The sequence below is a fragment of the Betta splendens genome, chromosome 12 (assembly GCF_900634795.4).
Source record: "Betta splendens chromosome 12, fBetSpl5.4, whole genome shotgun sequence".
NCBI classification, from domain to species: Eukaryota; Metazoa; Chordata; class Actinopteri; order Anabantiformes; family Osphronemidae; genus Betta; species Betta splendens.
In genome coordinates this window covers 4,273,059-4,289,267 of record NC_040892.2, presented here as the reverse complement: position 1 = coordinate 4,289,267, position 16,209 = coordinate 4,273,059, and the positions used below count along the sequence as shown (strand labels likewise).

The following is a 16,209-nucleotide window of genomic DNA, read 5'->3' as shown; positions in this document are numbered from 1 at the left end:
CAGATGAGCTCACTGCACTACAAAAGATTGGTAAGATGCATTGTTCCAACTGCCCATCTGACTGTTTTTGAATACTAAAATTTAAAATTTGGGTCATATTCAGATACATGGTTGTGGATTAACAGTTCCATACTGTTAATTGTCAGCAAGGTGTGTAAGAAAAAGTGTTTTAAATTGTTTTACTACTGCAGGGAGACTGAATTGCAATGATTTCTTAATATAACTGTACTTTCTGTAGGTGTTCTCATTGATTAGGTAGTTGTGTTCCTTACTTCTTTCCTGTGTGTCTGCAACCATCCAGCTCTTCACTGTCTTTGTGCTCCAACAGATCAGATGGAATTTGAGGCTGCTCAAAAGATCGAGGCTGCTCAGCTGAACGGTACGTACGACCACAGATCAGGCCAATGACCTTAAGATTAAGTGTGGTGATAACATGAGCAAACGTGAGTTTATTTATTTACAATATGAACTTAATAAATGTTTTGCAATAGTAACATTTTATAATTTTTTTGTTAAGACACAGAGGGACGGAATGAAGACATTCGCTACCTTGGTAAGAAAAACCACATACACTACATGATATTTTTGAGCACATACTATTTTTATAAGGCCTATTTTTACTACATACTATATTAAGGCATGGTCAAAAATACAGCCTGCTTTGACCCCATACTATTCATGTACATATAGTAGTAGCAAAGTATTGTTGCTACGGCTGAATGGTTAAGGCAATTGACTTTAGACCAGGGGAACTAGGATCAAATCCTTGGCAAAGGCATTTAAATAAATTTAGAATGCTTATATCACCACGCTGAACTTACCTATTATTTTTCACGATACAAATGTTTGTGATTAATAAATACTTTTAACAAAAGTGGCACAGTGTTTTATAGAATGGTTAAATGTCATAGAGTTGCCTGCTATAGAAGAATGGTCACAAACTTGTCTTAATATCATACGAGCCAGGTTCAAGTCCTGCTGTGGACAAATATTTTTTATTTTATAGTGTCTTTTACAATAACTACATCAAACGCAACCTATTTTTTGCATTATACAAATTTTGTGATCAAATATAGCACACAGCATACTATACTAAGGCATATTTGGCCACATATTGTCCTACATGGAGTGGTCTGCTGGTACGGTACTGTCCTGTTAGCAGAAAGGAGAAAACTGGAGAAGATGAAAGCAAGCTGGGGTTTGGGGATGCTCCTGAAACCAGTGCAGGAGGTCGGAGAAACAAGGATGGTAGCCAAGCTTTTGTTTTTACTGAAGTGGATTTCATCTCCCTGTACGACACAGTGTCATCTTTGCGCAGCTCCTTCAGCATCAGACTGTTACACGAAATATTTCTGACAAACCAATTAACTGCTCCAAATGCTACTAACCACTAAACCACTAAATAGACAGTGAATTCTCTCACCTTGTGCCTTATTTACATTTATTTTGTGTGTAATACCACAAATCAAATACATAGGTACATTTCTATTATTATTCTTCATACTGTTAAGACGATTACATACTGTAATCTCTTTTTAATTTTACACATGCTATTTTAGGTACATGATATGTGGCAGAAACCACATACTAAAATGTATGTGGTCAAGGGATGTTGTCAAAATATGCCTTAGTATTGTATGTGGTCAAAAATACTATGTAGTATAGTATAAAGTACAGTTGCCAAAAATGGGCCTTGGTGTAGTATGTGCACAAATAATTTGCCTCTAGGCAAGTATAGTATGCTGCAAAAAATGGGCAGTAAGTAATTCACCTTAGTATAGTATGTGCTCAAGAATATCATATAACAACATACTATGTGATATTCCTGAGTATATACACACAGAAAATACGCCTTAGCATATTATGCTGTAAAAATATGCCATAGTATAGTATGTGCCCAAAAATATGCTATAGTATACAGTATGTTGCCAAAAAATACGCCATAGTATATGGTATGTTTCTGACCACATACTATACTAAGGAATATTTTGAATATTGAATTGAACATTGAATTCAGTCAACTAATAATAATTTAACAGATATTAGTTCATTTTAGTCTTTTTCTTCCAGAGGCTGTTCATGATGAATCTGGTGAGTTCTGTTTAACACAAAATGAATAATACATCCTGATTTAATATTACACTGTCAAAATATTTCCATCAGAAGAGGAGCATGTTGCAGCTGAGGATGTGGTCACAGGTGTGTAAAAAGCACGGTACGTGTTTATTACCCTGAGATATGACAGTCTAACTGTAGCATCCTCCTTCAACAGAGGGAGGCGGTGTCACTGACGCTGCAGCTCATGAGGGTGAGGCTTTTACTGTCCCTGTATCAGCCTGTAGATGGCAGTGACCAGGCAGTTCTGAACTGAACTGGATCACAATGAACTGGTTTAAATAAAACATTGTTGTGACTGACTTCACTCCCCTGTTTACCACAGGCTCAGAGTCTGAGTCCTCAGAGGAAGTAGAGGGTGAGATTGTGACACTGATGTTTTTCAGCATTTCCAGTATATTAAATGTTTGACTGAAACATGTGTATGATTTCTGAAAGGGGGCAAATATGTAGTAAACATAACTTTCCACTTAACTACTTTTTAAAAAAATATCTGATTTTACTTTTTATTTGACATTCAACTGCTTTTCATTGTCTTCCTAGATCACATTGAGGCAGAGAATGAGACTGCGAGCAGTGTGGGTAAGGATGAGTGAAGTGGGCGCTTAAAACACAAGACAGTCTACGAATGACCACGGTCGTGATTAGACACTTACTCATTTCTTCTCTGCAGATGAAGCCAGTCAGAACTCAACCAAAGAGCCAGGTAAAAACCTTTAAAAGTCACCATCAGTAACAGTTACCGTTGAAATCCACATAAACACTGAGTTTGATAAAGATTGGAACGTGATTACTGTAACATTTTTGAGGTCGACTAAAAAGTACCTGCTGAGACAAGATGTGGTGAACTGTTTTGAGAAGCCTAGTGAATGTCAAACTGCAGGTTATGTCAGGAAGTGAATAGTAGAAGCCAGAACCAGTCAGAGCTAGATTTAAACTGTGTCAAAACATCTACCGACTCTTTGTAATTAAGTCAATAAATGCCTCAAGAGCAACTACAAAATTACTATAAAATCCAGAAAATTATACTGTTGAAGGAAATGTTGCTTTGGACATATAACTACAGTTTACTGCCTGATCTCACACACAAGATGCTAAGATTATTTACTGGAACACAGTCCTCCTTGTGTAAGTAAATCTAGGACAGAAATCCAGGCCACTCTGAGATGTCTGTTCCCAGGTGCTTATTGTGCTTGATTTATACTGTATCATCTGCTCCTGCTAATTTTAGCTCTAAAGATGCACCATTCTTGTCCTGAGATAATATTGAGATTCAAGCTCTAACTTGTTGATTCAGTTAGTAGTTTTCTTTTATTATTTTACAAACACCATTCACTCATTACCTTCAACTGAGGCTTAAAGGGGAACAGTATTAGTAGTAAATCCTGCGTGGGCAGTGTTGAGCCCCCACTGGTACAGACATAGATCGTCAGCAGAAGCGTAAAGAGGGTGAGTCATAGAAAAAAAAAACTAGCAGACGTCATTTATACACTGGCTTTGAGAGATCTGGAAAACTACTGAATTGTGGTGTGTTTGCAATATAAAGCTAGCGTAAAGGAATCTTCTCTCTGTCTGTCCCATCACAGATGTATTGGAGTGAGAAAGCAGAGCGGCGCGTGAACCCAGCGCTCAGTCACCGGGCACTGCCTGAGCGGCACTAAGCTTACTGTCAATAAAGACGGGAACAATCCCGCATATCTGTACGAGCGGTGTCAACTTTTGTTTATGCTTTCACGTAAACATGTGGTCTGTTAAACCTTGTAAAATGACTCAGCACATTCTAGGAGGTTTAGCAACACAACACTTTCAATAACATCAAGGAGTTTGTATATTTTCAAATTAACAAAAGGTTCAAAACTAGTATTTTCTCAATTTTATTTTTTGAATCTCTGACCCAGAGTATGTTATGTATTAAAAAAAACACTTTTCTTTGGTACCTAAAAGAAAATAAAACAATTAAGGCAACTACAGCATCTATAGGTCTCAAATGCGTTTAGAACTGCAGCCAAATTACCACACAAACTGGTGGCATGCAATGTACATCTGCCCTCATTCAACACTAGCTAAACATTAAACCACCCAGTTGTAGAACTTCCAGTTTTTAGTATCCTGTTCCTCATTGTTTAACCTTAAACCAGCTTCTCAGGCCAGAGCAGAAAAAGCTAGAGCAACCTGTGTCTAGAGACAATGACGATTACGAGTGGGGGGGAAAATATACATGTACAGGGGAAGTAGCTGATAAAGAACAAGGTTGATGCAGGCCTAAAGCATTTTAACCATTGATGATGCAATCAAGTTTTAACAGGAAACTTAAGGTTAAGCACACTTTTGCATTAGGTGACATTCTGCAACATTTCTCAAATTCAAGTAACCTAGATATTTTATATATCAGTGCAGATATTTGATACCGCCACTGATGAATGTTAAGCCTGGATGTTGAGGTTCTGAAAAACAGAAGGCAGAATCCACTGACTAAGGACTCCGTCATTGCCATTTCCTGCTTTCTTACAATACAGGTCATATGATTTTGCAGGTGATCATCCAGTGTTATATTTATGCCCCCACCACAATATTATCCAAATAACTGTTAAAAAAAAAGTGTGATTATGATTCATTTCAGTAAAACAGAAATCATTTCCCCCACTCTAAGTGGGGGAAATGAACTTTTGATCTACACAAAAGGAAGTCTGATGAATTCATTTACAATTACTTGGGTTGAGTTGGGGAGGAGTACAAACTTACACAAGAACACCACATTCTCCACCTTACTGTACTGCTTTTGCATCTACATTACTTTCAGTATGTGTTGACTGGAGAGTAACTCTTCAAGGCTAATACTGCATTTTAACGTGAGTTTCTTTAAAAATTACTGTTCATTTTGTATTATTCAACTGTGTATACAATGAGCATTAGAAAACAAAAGTTCTAAACTGAATAACTCTTTACAGAATGATGCGATATGAAAAAAGCAAGTCAGAACAAAGAAATAAGATTTCCAATGGAATATTACAAAACAGCAAGTTTTAGGTTGAAAAATGATACAGCCAAGAACCACAAGCCCATATCACAAGACCTTCCAAAAGGTTTCAATTTTTTCCTTTCTTCTTCTGAAGCCGTTTGCTGAGGTAAGCGATATATTTTGGCTTTCCGTCTTCTCTCGTTTGTCATGGCCTCGCTGGAGCGGATTCTTTCTTCTCCCCTGCTTGGGGTTCAGCCAGATGCCTACAGGATGAGGTAAATGAAAATGGCCATGATGGCAGCACTGATCAGGCCAGAGATGGGCACCGTCACGAACCACGCCATGAAGATATTTCTGAATAGACGCCAGTCTACAGCCTTTCTTGATCGCAGCCATCCTACAGCAACCACAGAGCCCACCTGGAAACAGTTTAAATACATTAGGTTACACTTAGCTGTAACATTAAATTAACAGTTTGTAAACCTAAAACATTTCATTAAGGGGGATGCTGCACCATATTTAGACTGTCTAGACTGTTTACTAAAGCATCCCTCAGACTAAATAGTCTTTCCTCCTGTCACAGTCTCACTCCCAGACCACAGTGTTTGGCCAGCCTACCTTGCAGTGGGTGGTTGAAACAGGCAGGCCAATGTTAGAGGCAACCACGACAGTTAGGGCTGAGGCCAGTTCAATGCTGAAACCACTGTGGAAAGAGGCAAAACACCACTCATGACTCTGAGCATGCCTGCTAAATTAAAAGACTGGTAATGTCTAAGGAGGATGTGGTTTGATGCATAAACAGGTTCTGTGCCGTTTGTACCTTGAGGGGGTGATTGGGGTAAGGTCCCTGCCCATAGTCTGGATCACTCTGCGACCCCACACCCACAGACCAGCGCAGATGCCCACACCACCGTACAGAAGAAGCCAAATGGGTGTGGCAGCATTCGAAGTCACACTGCTGGTTTCGTAAACCAGCCACAGAGCTACTAATGGTCCGATGGCATTACTGCAGGACAAAAGTCAAAATAAAAGGCAAATTATTTTGATGTCCCTTATTATACATTTATTATTCTGGGCCATATAAATAAAAGTTGACTTGCATACCTAACATCATTTCCTCCATGGGCAAATGATCCAAAGCAGGCAGTGAGAATTTGGAGAAACTGGAACAGAGTCGAGACTTCCGGTTTGTCTGCCTCAAGCCTGTCCTCATCCAGAGAGCTTTGGCTACTGCCTGCATCTTCCTTTCCCATTTCTAGTGTCACGTCGCCATCTCCCACACCCTCAGGGGTGGTGTGCTCTGCAACAGCGTTGCAGTAGCTGGTGTAACTGTCCATTCGCACACGTTTCCTGTCCTGGCTGCCTGACCCAGAGTCCTTTGCGCCATCCTCACTTGCTCGGAAGTCCCCTTCTTTATGCTTGAAGTCGCCATGCATGCCAATGATAGCCATGGTGTAGGAGGTGTAGCTGTTGTTGCGTCGGATAGGCCGGTCCCCTGCCTCACCCATACAGTCGCCAACCTTGGCGAGGTGGAGTTTGTGCAGAAGATCCTTGTAAAGGCCAGAGTCCTTGTGAACCGTGTGGTACTGGCTGTAACCGTTACTTGGCATTTGTGCTGGCCGGTTGTTGAACTGGACCTGGTCGTTGAACTGGACCTGATGGGGAGTATTAGTGGAGCCATTGCTGTGCTGGACCTGATTATTTGATTTGGGAGCTAAGAGGGGGAGATAAGACAAAATCATTCACAAGTCTCATTTACATTACAGCAACTCAAACCACCTGGCCCTGCTTGTTTTCCCAGATACCCTGGCCATGTCAGTGATAGTGGAAAATTCCTATTTTAGCTTGGCTTTTGCCACCCTCCTTCACATTATCTTTCAGCTTCTCATTGACTAAACCCACTGATAAGCCGGATTTACTGACACTGAGGGCTGATAAGGTTTTTAATGAATTAGGGCAAACAGGTTAAGGTAATGGTTAATGTTAATAAATGAATGATAAACTGCAAATATATTAATTATAGTCTTTGGATACTTACCACCATTTGCACTGCCGCAGTCAGTATCATCCGAATCTCCAATGTCAAACGCCACCTTGCGTTCCTTGTTATTGTCGACGTCATCAGAATCTCCAATGTCAAACGCCACCCTGCGCTCCTCCGGGGCAGTCTGGGTTTGAGCAGAAGAGTTTTGACTGACAGCCTCAGTGGTGGATGTCTGCTTGGAAGTCTGTTTCAGAATTGGACAGTGAGCCTCTCTTAGCTCCCTCTTCTCCATCAGGGGGCTCTCTGAGGGGCTGGAAGACTTGATATCTCCTATTAGGGAAAAGAGTTTGAGTGAGATATGGATAGGCAAGTCCAAACACATGCAGATCACAGCAGAGCAGTCTTTGTATAGCGTGCATTTCTTTTCAGCGCGTGTTGCTGGATGTCATGTTGCTAGACATGCATGATCAAAGTAAAATGAATAAAATAACTATCCTATTTTCACAGGAACAGGTAATGTAACTTGAGTTAACACCAGGCATTATTTGAGAAGTTTAAAAAGGCGGGGGAAAAAAAAAAAAAAACCCCACAGTTTGCATTACACATTTGTTGCTCCAAAGAATCAGATACTCTATTTTAAATTTGACCCTCAAGCAGCACTGACTTGGCTGGCCATATCTAGCATGCACTGACAGTTTAAATAAGGTAAATGGTGACTGCCTGTGCTTCAGCCTTGACCAATGTCAATGCCTTAAGCCAACTTGGGTTTATTTTTGTCAAGGAATTAAAGGACCAATTAGTGGATCACTATGACCCATTTAGATAGATAGATTATGTACTAGACAGGGAGCTAAATGCAGGTTTTTGTGACCATGCAGACCTGTTTCAGTTTGTCATTATGAGACAACATTTAAATAATATGTAAAGTAGTCTGTCTCAAAAAAAAAGCTGGTTTGTCAGTAGAGCTAAATGTTATTTTTAGTGTTTATTTCAGTTGTACAATGATGCAGGACCAAACTTTTAAGAGCTCACCAAGTGTATTTTTAGTGTATAAAACAAAATTGGGTGAAATTGAAATTCTTTTCAAAACCACACTGAGGGCTTTTTGGTTTTAAATCCATAATTACAGAACAAAAACTGTAACAATGTTTTCTAGATGATTTGCATTAAAGCAAATCCATTAAGACGAACCATTCCTGAGCTCCATTTGCTGGATTAATAAAACCACATTGCTGTTGCTGTCACAAACATGCGAGTTATGTTGACAAAGATGACAACATAATTGACACTTACGTTCAATCTTTTTCTTGAGGAGTGGACAGACAATAAACCAGACCACAATGCCAGTAAGTAAGGAGCAGGCCAGTGAGATGAGCAGCGTACCCCACCAAGGAATTTTGTCAAATCCCAGCACTGAGGGAAAAAATAAGACATACACACAGAAAGACAAATAGAAAATGGCAGTTTTAAAAACAGTAACATCACATTATCCAAAACAAAAACTTGTATGCATAAACTCTAAATTGGGTTCAAGGTTGTAAATGTATAGCATTATACAGCAGGCTGACTGCACTGCTTCAGGAGTTCCACACGCTAGATAAATATGGAAAGCACGTGAACCCCTCGATGTGAACAGTTATGCAACACCATATAGGTGAAAGAGTAAAAGGTCATCATGACCCCCACCAAGTGCTCTGTGAACAACTGCACATGGACGATTAGTTCCTTAAAAAGTCACATTAAAAAGGGAAAGGTGGGGGTCATTCATTGGAGCAGTTTGTTGTAGCAATAAGAACACCCTCTTGCCAAGCCTGCAGCAAAGTTGGTGCAGTGGTAGCAAGTGTAGTGCAGTAAAAGCAGGCAGAAAGCAAATCCGCAAATTTCCCTGGGGACACAATAGCCTGCCGTACAATAGGTGTGCTAGCCAGGAGTGTAGTTAAAAGAAAACAAAAGGTTTCTAAACACGCCTATGGTAACGTGACATTGGCCGTGCAGAGGAAAACACACAAAGAAAAAACACTTACTATTTCTAGATTTAGATAGATTAACAGATAGAAATTGGGTCCAATACTAGGTAGTTGCCATAATTATGAGGGCAGGGTCCACAGTGCACTCCTTCCACTGAGTCACACTGCAGGCTGTTTATTTAGTTATGCAATGGAAGCGCTCTCCCTCAGCATAGGAGGAATAGCCAGAGGGCAGCTCTGTAACAGTCTTTTATAGAAGCGCAGCCCACAGGTGTAGCTCAGCATTTCTGAGTATTACTGGATAGTATTTTCCAAGAAACTGATTAAATCTTACACAACCCATTAAAATATTTGTAGACAAGTTATACTAAAACCATTACTTAAAAAAAAAAAAAAAAAAAAGTATGCTACACCTCAAGTATTCAAAGCCCAACACAAAAGGGGGAGTTTACACCACAACGATGCAGTGGGATGAAACAGGATGGGCCAGGAAATGGAAATTAACCACAGCTGTTACAAACTCCTCCCTGAAACAACCGCTACTACAAAACATGTTTTGTTGTTTTCCTCCACCCCCCTCCAAGTACTGTACATGCAGTTCAAAACTAGTAGTTAAAGCTGTGACTCACAGGGCAAGTAACTTTTTCACTCTTCCCCACAACAACCTTTTTACAGCTCATAATAGCAGCCTTTGAAGACAACAGCTGACTGATTTATTAAGTCGCCGGTCAATGATCAACAGCTGTTCCTTAAATTCTTGGGACCAAGTTACCATCATTTCTACACAGGCTGACTTTGACTCCTCAGCCTTGGTGCAAATCCTTTGAAAAGGAATGTGCTGAGGGATGCCTGGTGTCCAATCACACCACTATGATAAGCGCCAGGTTGGGGGAACACTGAGTCCTACTACAAAAAAACCAAACACACTGTGCGTCGCTGGTTGCAGATAATACTGGTGCATTACACCGCATATATTAACAACATTAAGTTGTTGTAGTTCTTGTGACAATATCAGAATGCAGGAAACTGGTCTGTTATATACTATACATCAACTAAATTTTGGCAACTTGTAGTTGATGAAATGATTGTGCAAGTCTCCAAAAAAATAAAACACATTAGGTTTTACTACAGACTTGACACTTTAACCAATTCTGTGGCTTCCAAATAGCGCCCACGTGAATCTAAACGGTTTACTATAAATCAAAATTTATACTAATGTAATGCATTTGTTAAAATTTGTGAAATGCAATGTTGCACCTCTTTAATGTTATGCAACCAAGTACTGGTCCTCATGTACAGTGTGTTAAGGGAGATTGACAGAATGTGTCTGACTTAGCAGGGTAGTGGGCTATGATGAGTAATAGGCTTCGTTGAGTGCTGATGTGTATGCACACATCGACGCACCATATCTGGTCAAACTCTGGCCTGTAGCAGCCAATTAATGGCTGAGGCCAGCTAACATCTTGAACTTTAAGGCCCTGTAAAGAGAAAAGAAACAAAAAAGGAGCAAAAGTTGCTTGTTTAATAAAAAGTTTCTGAAAGACAACTAACCAGCAAGCATTTACAGCTTTACTACAGTAATTCCCAGCAGATGACAACTATGACAACTTCCAACGCCTGCTTTACTTCCTTTTCCTCCTCCTCCGTCTGAAGGCACAGATTATGACATCTAAATATAAAGAGAAACCATATTTCCATCTCCCTGTTGTCCTCCTCCTTACAAACAAAGTTATGACCCACTTACAACCACAAGCAAAAGAGTCCCACAACATGTTAAAATAATCCCTGTTCCTGTGTCTGGAATCTATGTGGACATCCAGCTGTCTGAGAAAACAGTTTATTTTAGGCTGTGGCCGCGGGCAGGCATGCAGAGCAAAATGACAAAAATGAAACGATACTCACTTGGTGCGCCAGTGAACATGATGGAGAACAGGTTGATTCCCAAGGTAATTGCATAGAAGACAGGCAAGGCCTTCAGTCCATTAGGTACAGGGTCTTTCTACAGGGGCAAAGCAAAGTCAAAATACAAATTCCATCTTCAAAACAAAGCTGCATGAGCTTAGTTTAAGTGCTGTACTAGTTTTTGCTAAAATTTAAGCCGAAGTTATTACACAGAAAAGTTCCTCCTTTACTTCATTTTGCTACACTCGTAAAAGACACAAATTGACAAATATAGTATAAGCTGTTACTGTAACCTTCACCACTAAATGGTATAAACTTAAAACTTATTCTAAGACAACAGACACTATTGGTTGTTAGAACAAACTAAAATGTCCTCACAACAGTAGTAATCAAATGGCTCACACAAGAAAGTGAAGACATTTGCTTACATGCACAAGCACACAAAACTAGTAACAGCCAGCTTACCTTGCGTAAGATGAACATGCGCACAAAGTAGAAGACAACGCCAGACATTATTCCAGATAAGAGAGGGCTCAGGAACCAAGAGGCAACTATAAATAAGAAATTTGTAGTTCATTATACATGCAACAACTGTCAATTTTGTCTAAAACAAACATCCTGGCTATGACAGTTGACAGCAAAGACAGAACAACCCATGTTTTGATAGTAACATGTCTGCTACTTATTTATAAAAATAGAATACAGCTTATTTTCTAGTAAACAATGCCTGTTGAAGAGCTATTCAAGCACGTCTAGTCTAAATAAAGCATTTAAACTTAGTAACCATCAGTTGCCATTAATAACTATACAGTGGTTACATTCACTCCCTTTAAAGTAGACATTATTTTGGCAACAGAGAAACAATAGCAAGTCATGGGATAGTCAGTTGTTCAACCAAGCTGTGCCAAACATTTCTGGTTTACACAGCCTATGGGAAATCAGACTTGAAAAACACGACTGAATACTAGGTAACAAGTTGTTTTAGAGCACACATTATGAACATGGGAAATCCACATATAACTTTAATATAATCTGTGATGTGATCCAACCAAAACAGTACCAGGTACATTTCTATAAACATGTTATAAGTGTTTCACTTACCAATACGAAGAAGTTCTAACCACTTGACTCCCTGCTGACCTTTGGCAACCAGCGAAAAGCCAATAGTAGCACCAACAATGCAATGTGTTCCAGAGATGGGGAGCTTAAGAAAGGAGGCGGCCAACTGCCACACAGCCGAACCTAATGAAGGAATTTATCACATTAGATACAACACATTTAAGTCGACCCAGCTCACATATACACTAAAAGACACAGATAAGCATGTCATGAGCTGCACAGCAACCTGAAGTTACTGTCAAAATAACGACCTTAAGTGAAACAAGTGGTTTGACACCTACATTTCATTACAATCTAGATGTCAACACACTAAATGCCACCAACTGTGTTTCAGGTTTAAGTCACCGCGCATTCACTAAAATGCAAGGTAAGCTGCAGATACTCACCAACCATGGCACTGACCGATCCAGCCATTAAGACGTGTTCAGAGCCATTGTACATGCCCACATCGATGATGCCCTTCCGGATGGTCTCACTCACTTTGGCCCCAAGGAGCACAGAGCCCAGAGTCTCAAACACTGTGGCCAGAATGCATGCCTGTCGCAAGGTAACCACTCCAGAGCCAACAGCTGTGCCAAATGAGTTGGCAACATCATTGGCACCCACAGAAAAGGCCAAGATGAATGCGATAATGAAGCCAACAATCAGCAGCCACATATAGTCGGTGAGGGCAGTTGAGGCATGAGTTGTCAGTCCCACTGTCGTGGCCAGTATTATTGCAGTTGCAGTTGTTGAAACCATGATTGTAGACTATAGAGAATTGCTTCACAATCTTAAAAGGGAATAGATGCCTTTCTATATAATGCTACTTAAATAAAATGTAGAGGTAAATGTAAATAAATATGCTGCTCCTTAGGCTAACTTGCCTTAACAGGAATTAGCAGTGCAAACTTGTAAAAAAGGTTTCCCTGGGATTAACCAGAAAACAAAATGGTAAACAGGAGGTAAACTGAGGGCTTATTGCTATCCTGTAATTAAACTAGATCTGTTGCTGTTCGTTGGGTGCTGTGTTATCAAGCAGTTTGAACTGAAAGCCATTGTGCAAATGTAACTGCAGATGAGCAGAGGTACATCCTGCAAAGACAAAAGACACGAAAGGCTTCACAAACAGTTCCTGTTACACATTTGATAATACAGAACGCGTCCACATGAAAATTCAACAAAATAAAAAAGGCAGTGGTTACATAGTCACTTCCTTTCAGGAAGATAAAGTAACGCTTTGAAAGGAGAATAACATTCAACGTAATCGCTCGGACCGGAAGAACGACCTCTGAGAGGAGCCTTTCCTGGAAACCCAATGGGAAGCCATTTTTTTGTAACTGCCGCAGGATCATCATTATCATACTATCACCAACGTCCTTTGTTTTGACACGGCTGCTTCACGTTTTACTTGTTTATATCATTTATCAGTATTTAGGAGCACCGAGTATGTGTGAGATGAAGAGCGTCTTATCTTTATTAGATTACACGTTATCCTACGTGTACACGTGTCGTCATCCATTCATTGAACAACCTCGAACAGGAGCTCGTCTGTACAGCGTCACGCGCATGTAACAACAGCACGACCGGTCAACCCGTCCGTACGTCAATGTTAGGGTGACCGTGCTTATTTTTCTACAGTTTTACTTTTTTTTTAGGAGGGTTGAAACCGGATGCAACTCGCCGTCGAGAAGCGTAGTAACGGACGCGACGCTCCCTTCTACCGGGTGGTTATTATCCTGGGGCTGGTTTCAGTGACCTGTGCGGGACAGGCGGTCACCCTGCCAACGCCGACTTAACATTAACAGAACGTTAAAGAAAACCGGCCTTCTGTTTCTGTTCTGTATGCCAAACACACAAGCCGGCTAGTGTTAAAGGTATAGACTTACGAACTAAGACGTACGTACCTCAAACTAACGTTCGCCTAGAGTTAACCATAAGCCTTTCTTCGCTTTTACCAACTGGCAATCGGTCTCTGCCTGTCATTTGTTGTAAAGCTACAGAGAACAATCGTTTCTTTCTCCAGCTAACGTTAGCAGTAGCTTTACGTCACGTTAACGCAATAGTTGTATTAATCTTAGTAACGGTCGCATGTGAACAACGCGGAACCACAGAAAAGTCTTTATGTTAAAAGGCAGCCCAAATTAATTACTTACCACACGCGTAGTTGTGAGTGTTGTAAAGAATAGCTCTTGTAGCAAGTAAGCTAATTATCGCGCGCACAGATACGATAGCGCGCGCGGGATAATGAAAAATTAAACGGATTATGTAATCTAACGCACTCAGAAAAGCGTCCTTGACGTATAAGTAAATTAAGTTGATATTGAAGCGACGTTCCTCAATGAATACGCCGGTGTTTTAAAATCCAAAAACGCCACGGACAAAATGAGAGCGCCACAGCCGCGTGTGTAGAACTTGCTCGCGCCGGTATGGAAGGCGGAGGGAGGGGGGTCTTTTTTTTATTGGATACGCCCTTGAGTAAACCCCGCCCACGTCAGACACCGATCTGTCAGGGCACCCTGTTTTTTTAAGACATCATGTGCTCAGCGCATGGCTGCAGTGCTCATCACTAAGCCCCACCTCACAGTGGTTTGGTTTTCTGCAGAACTGGCCGCATCTACATTTTTTTACCTTATTGTCACAAACAGTGTCAACACTCGCATACGTGTACACCTGCATGTGTAGGTGTATTCGGTGTTAAATGTGTGATGTAGTGACTTTTTAAAATTTAATTTATATATGTAATTAAAATTTAATTAAACTACTCATTTCATAATTTAATTTAGGATGAAAAAGTGCTCATCCTCTAGTCTACTTAAGTAAATGTAACAACACCAAACTAAAAAGAAACAACCTAAAATAACCCCATAATAATCGCTGCTTTCGCCAGTCTAGAACAACATGTTGTGGCGATCACAGAAGATTTGTCATTCATTGAAGTGCATTCGACTGGAAATGGTAGCAACATTCACCTCCCAATAAAAGTGGTATTCTTTGCAGATTATTCCGTTAATGTTTTTATAAAGACATGTGTAATTTGCTGAAAATAGAGCATTCGATGAGCTTAGCAAAATATAGCTGAGTAATAGCAACACTTTGTACTAAATGCAAGCAATGAGGAAATGGTAAGAATTTTAGTCAAACGAGTATACAGGCCTAGATGAAACAATGCTGTGACCATGTTTAGTTTGTTTTTATTACTCTCTCAATCCATTAAATCAAAGTCACATGAACTCTAGAATAACCTTTCAAGAGGATACATTCAAAAGTCCAGAAATATGGGGGTTTCTAGGATCGTAAATAATCTTTTGTGGTTTTTGCTACTGCTGGACTTGACAGCAGTGTTTCACAAAGGAAGGAGTGGCTGTATATCTCTATCTAAATTCCTGAACCTCCTTCGTTGTGACAATAACATTTCACCTGCGTATTATTTAATTCCTTCACTCAGTTACTCCCACTAGAAGTTGCTCAATTGCCTGTAACAAGAGGTCAATAACATGACCTTCATTTAACCAAAGAATCCTGTAGATTGGTTATATAATCTTTATATTAAATAAATGCATGTGTACAGTTTGTTTTGACAACTATAATGCCATAAAGCATTATAGTCCAAAAGTCCAAAATAAAAACACTTCATTTTTAAGTTTATGCTTAATAGTAAAAACCACACTATGTATATCTAATGTAAAATATCCTATGCCAGGCATGCAAAAATTATTTTATCTGACTAGAGCAGTCAAATGGAAGATTGCTTAGATTTGTTTAAACTTAGAGATAAGTAAACTGAAAGGCACGTGCTTTGTGTTTGCACAACTTTATTCAAAAACATCTTCTCTCATAGTCTTGTGACACTGAATTTGTTCACATCATAATAAGCAATCTGCACATGACTTCATGGTGGATGAGCTACTACAGAACCTGGATAGAGAAAATAGAAATTTCTCCTGGTTTCACCACCTTCATGCACTGACATTGTTATATTAAGGTAGTCTGTCATTTAAAACTATTATCTCTTGTATGTAGTGCAGAAATATCGAATGAAAGAAGAACAGGGCTAGATTAAAACATCAAAACATGTGCTCATTGATTGCGGCATAACACAATAAACTGGTTATGTATTATGAGTATCAATCCATAATAAATAAATAGTTAAAGCATTACAAACAGCACCTGAAAGCCACTGA

General features: G+C 39.8%; 1 protein-coding gene across 1 annotated transcript; it reads right to left on the bottom strand.

The window, feature by feature from the left end:
* Positions 1 to 3,973: 3,973 nt before the first annotated feature.
* slc20a1b (solute carrier family 20 member 1b) lies at positions 3,974 to 14,476 on the bottom strand. Its single transcript, XM_029168957.3, has 11 exons — positions 14,182 to 14,476; positions 12,433 to 13,120; positions 12,029 to 12,169; positions 11,393 to 11,478; positions 10,928 to 11,024; positions 8,352 to 8,471; positions 7,113 to 7,388; positions 6,179 to 6,788; positions 5,895 to 6,080; positions 5,693 to 5,777; positions 3,974 to 5,493 (listed from the first exon to the last, which is right to left on the bottom strand). The coding sequence occupies exons 2-11, from the start codon at positions 12,785 to 12,787 to the stop codon at positions 5,338 to 5,340; spliced, it is 2,112 nt and encodes a 703-aa protein (XP_029024790.1). The 5' UTR covers positions 12,788 to 13,120; positions 14,182 to 14,476; the 3' UTR covers positions 3,974 to 5,337.
* Between the last annotated feature and the right edge of the window lie 1,733 nt (positions 14,477 to 16,209).

What these genes read in the sequence shown, in the direction of transcription:
- slc20a1b (XM_029168957.3), bottom strand. Translation starts at nt 12,787, where the DNA reads ATGGTTTCAACAACTGCAACTGCAATAATACTGGCCACGACAGTGGGA. An exon ending in CTGCGGCAGTGCAAATGGTG is followed by an intron (nt 6,789 to 7,112) that starts GTAAGTATCCAA and finishes TCCCCCTCTTAG; the next exon opens with CTCCCAAATCAAATAATCAG. An exon ending in TTTCAACCACCCACTGCAAG is followed by an intron (nt 5,494 to 5,692) that starts GTAGGCTGGCCA and finishes AACTGTTTCCAG; the next exon opens with GTGGGCTCTGTGGTTGCTGT.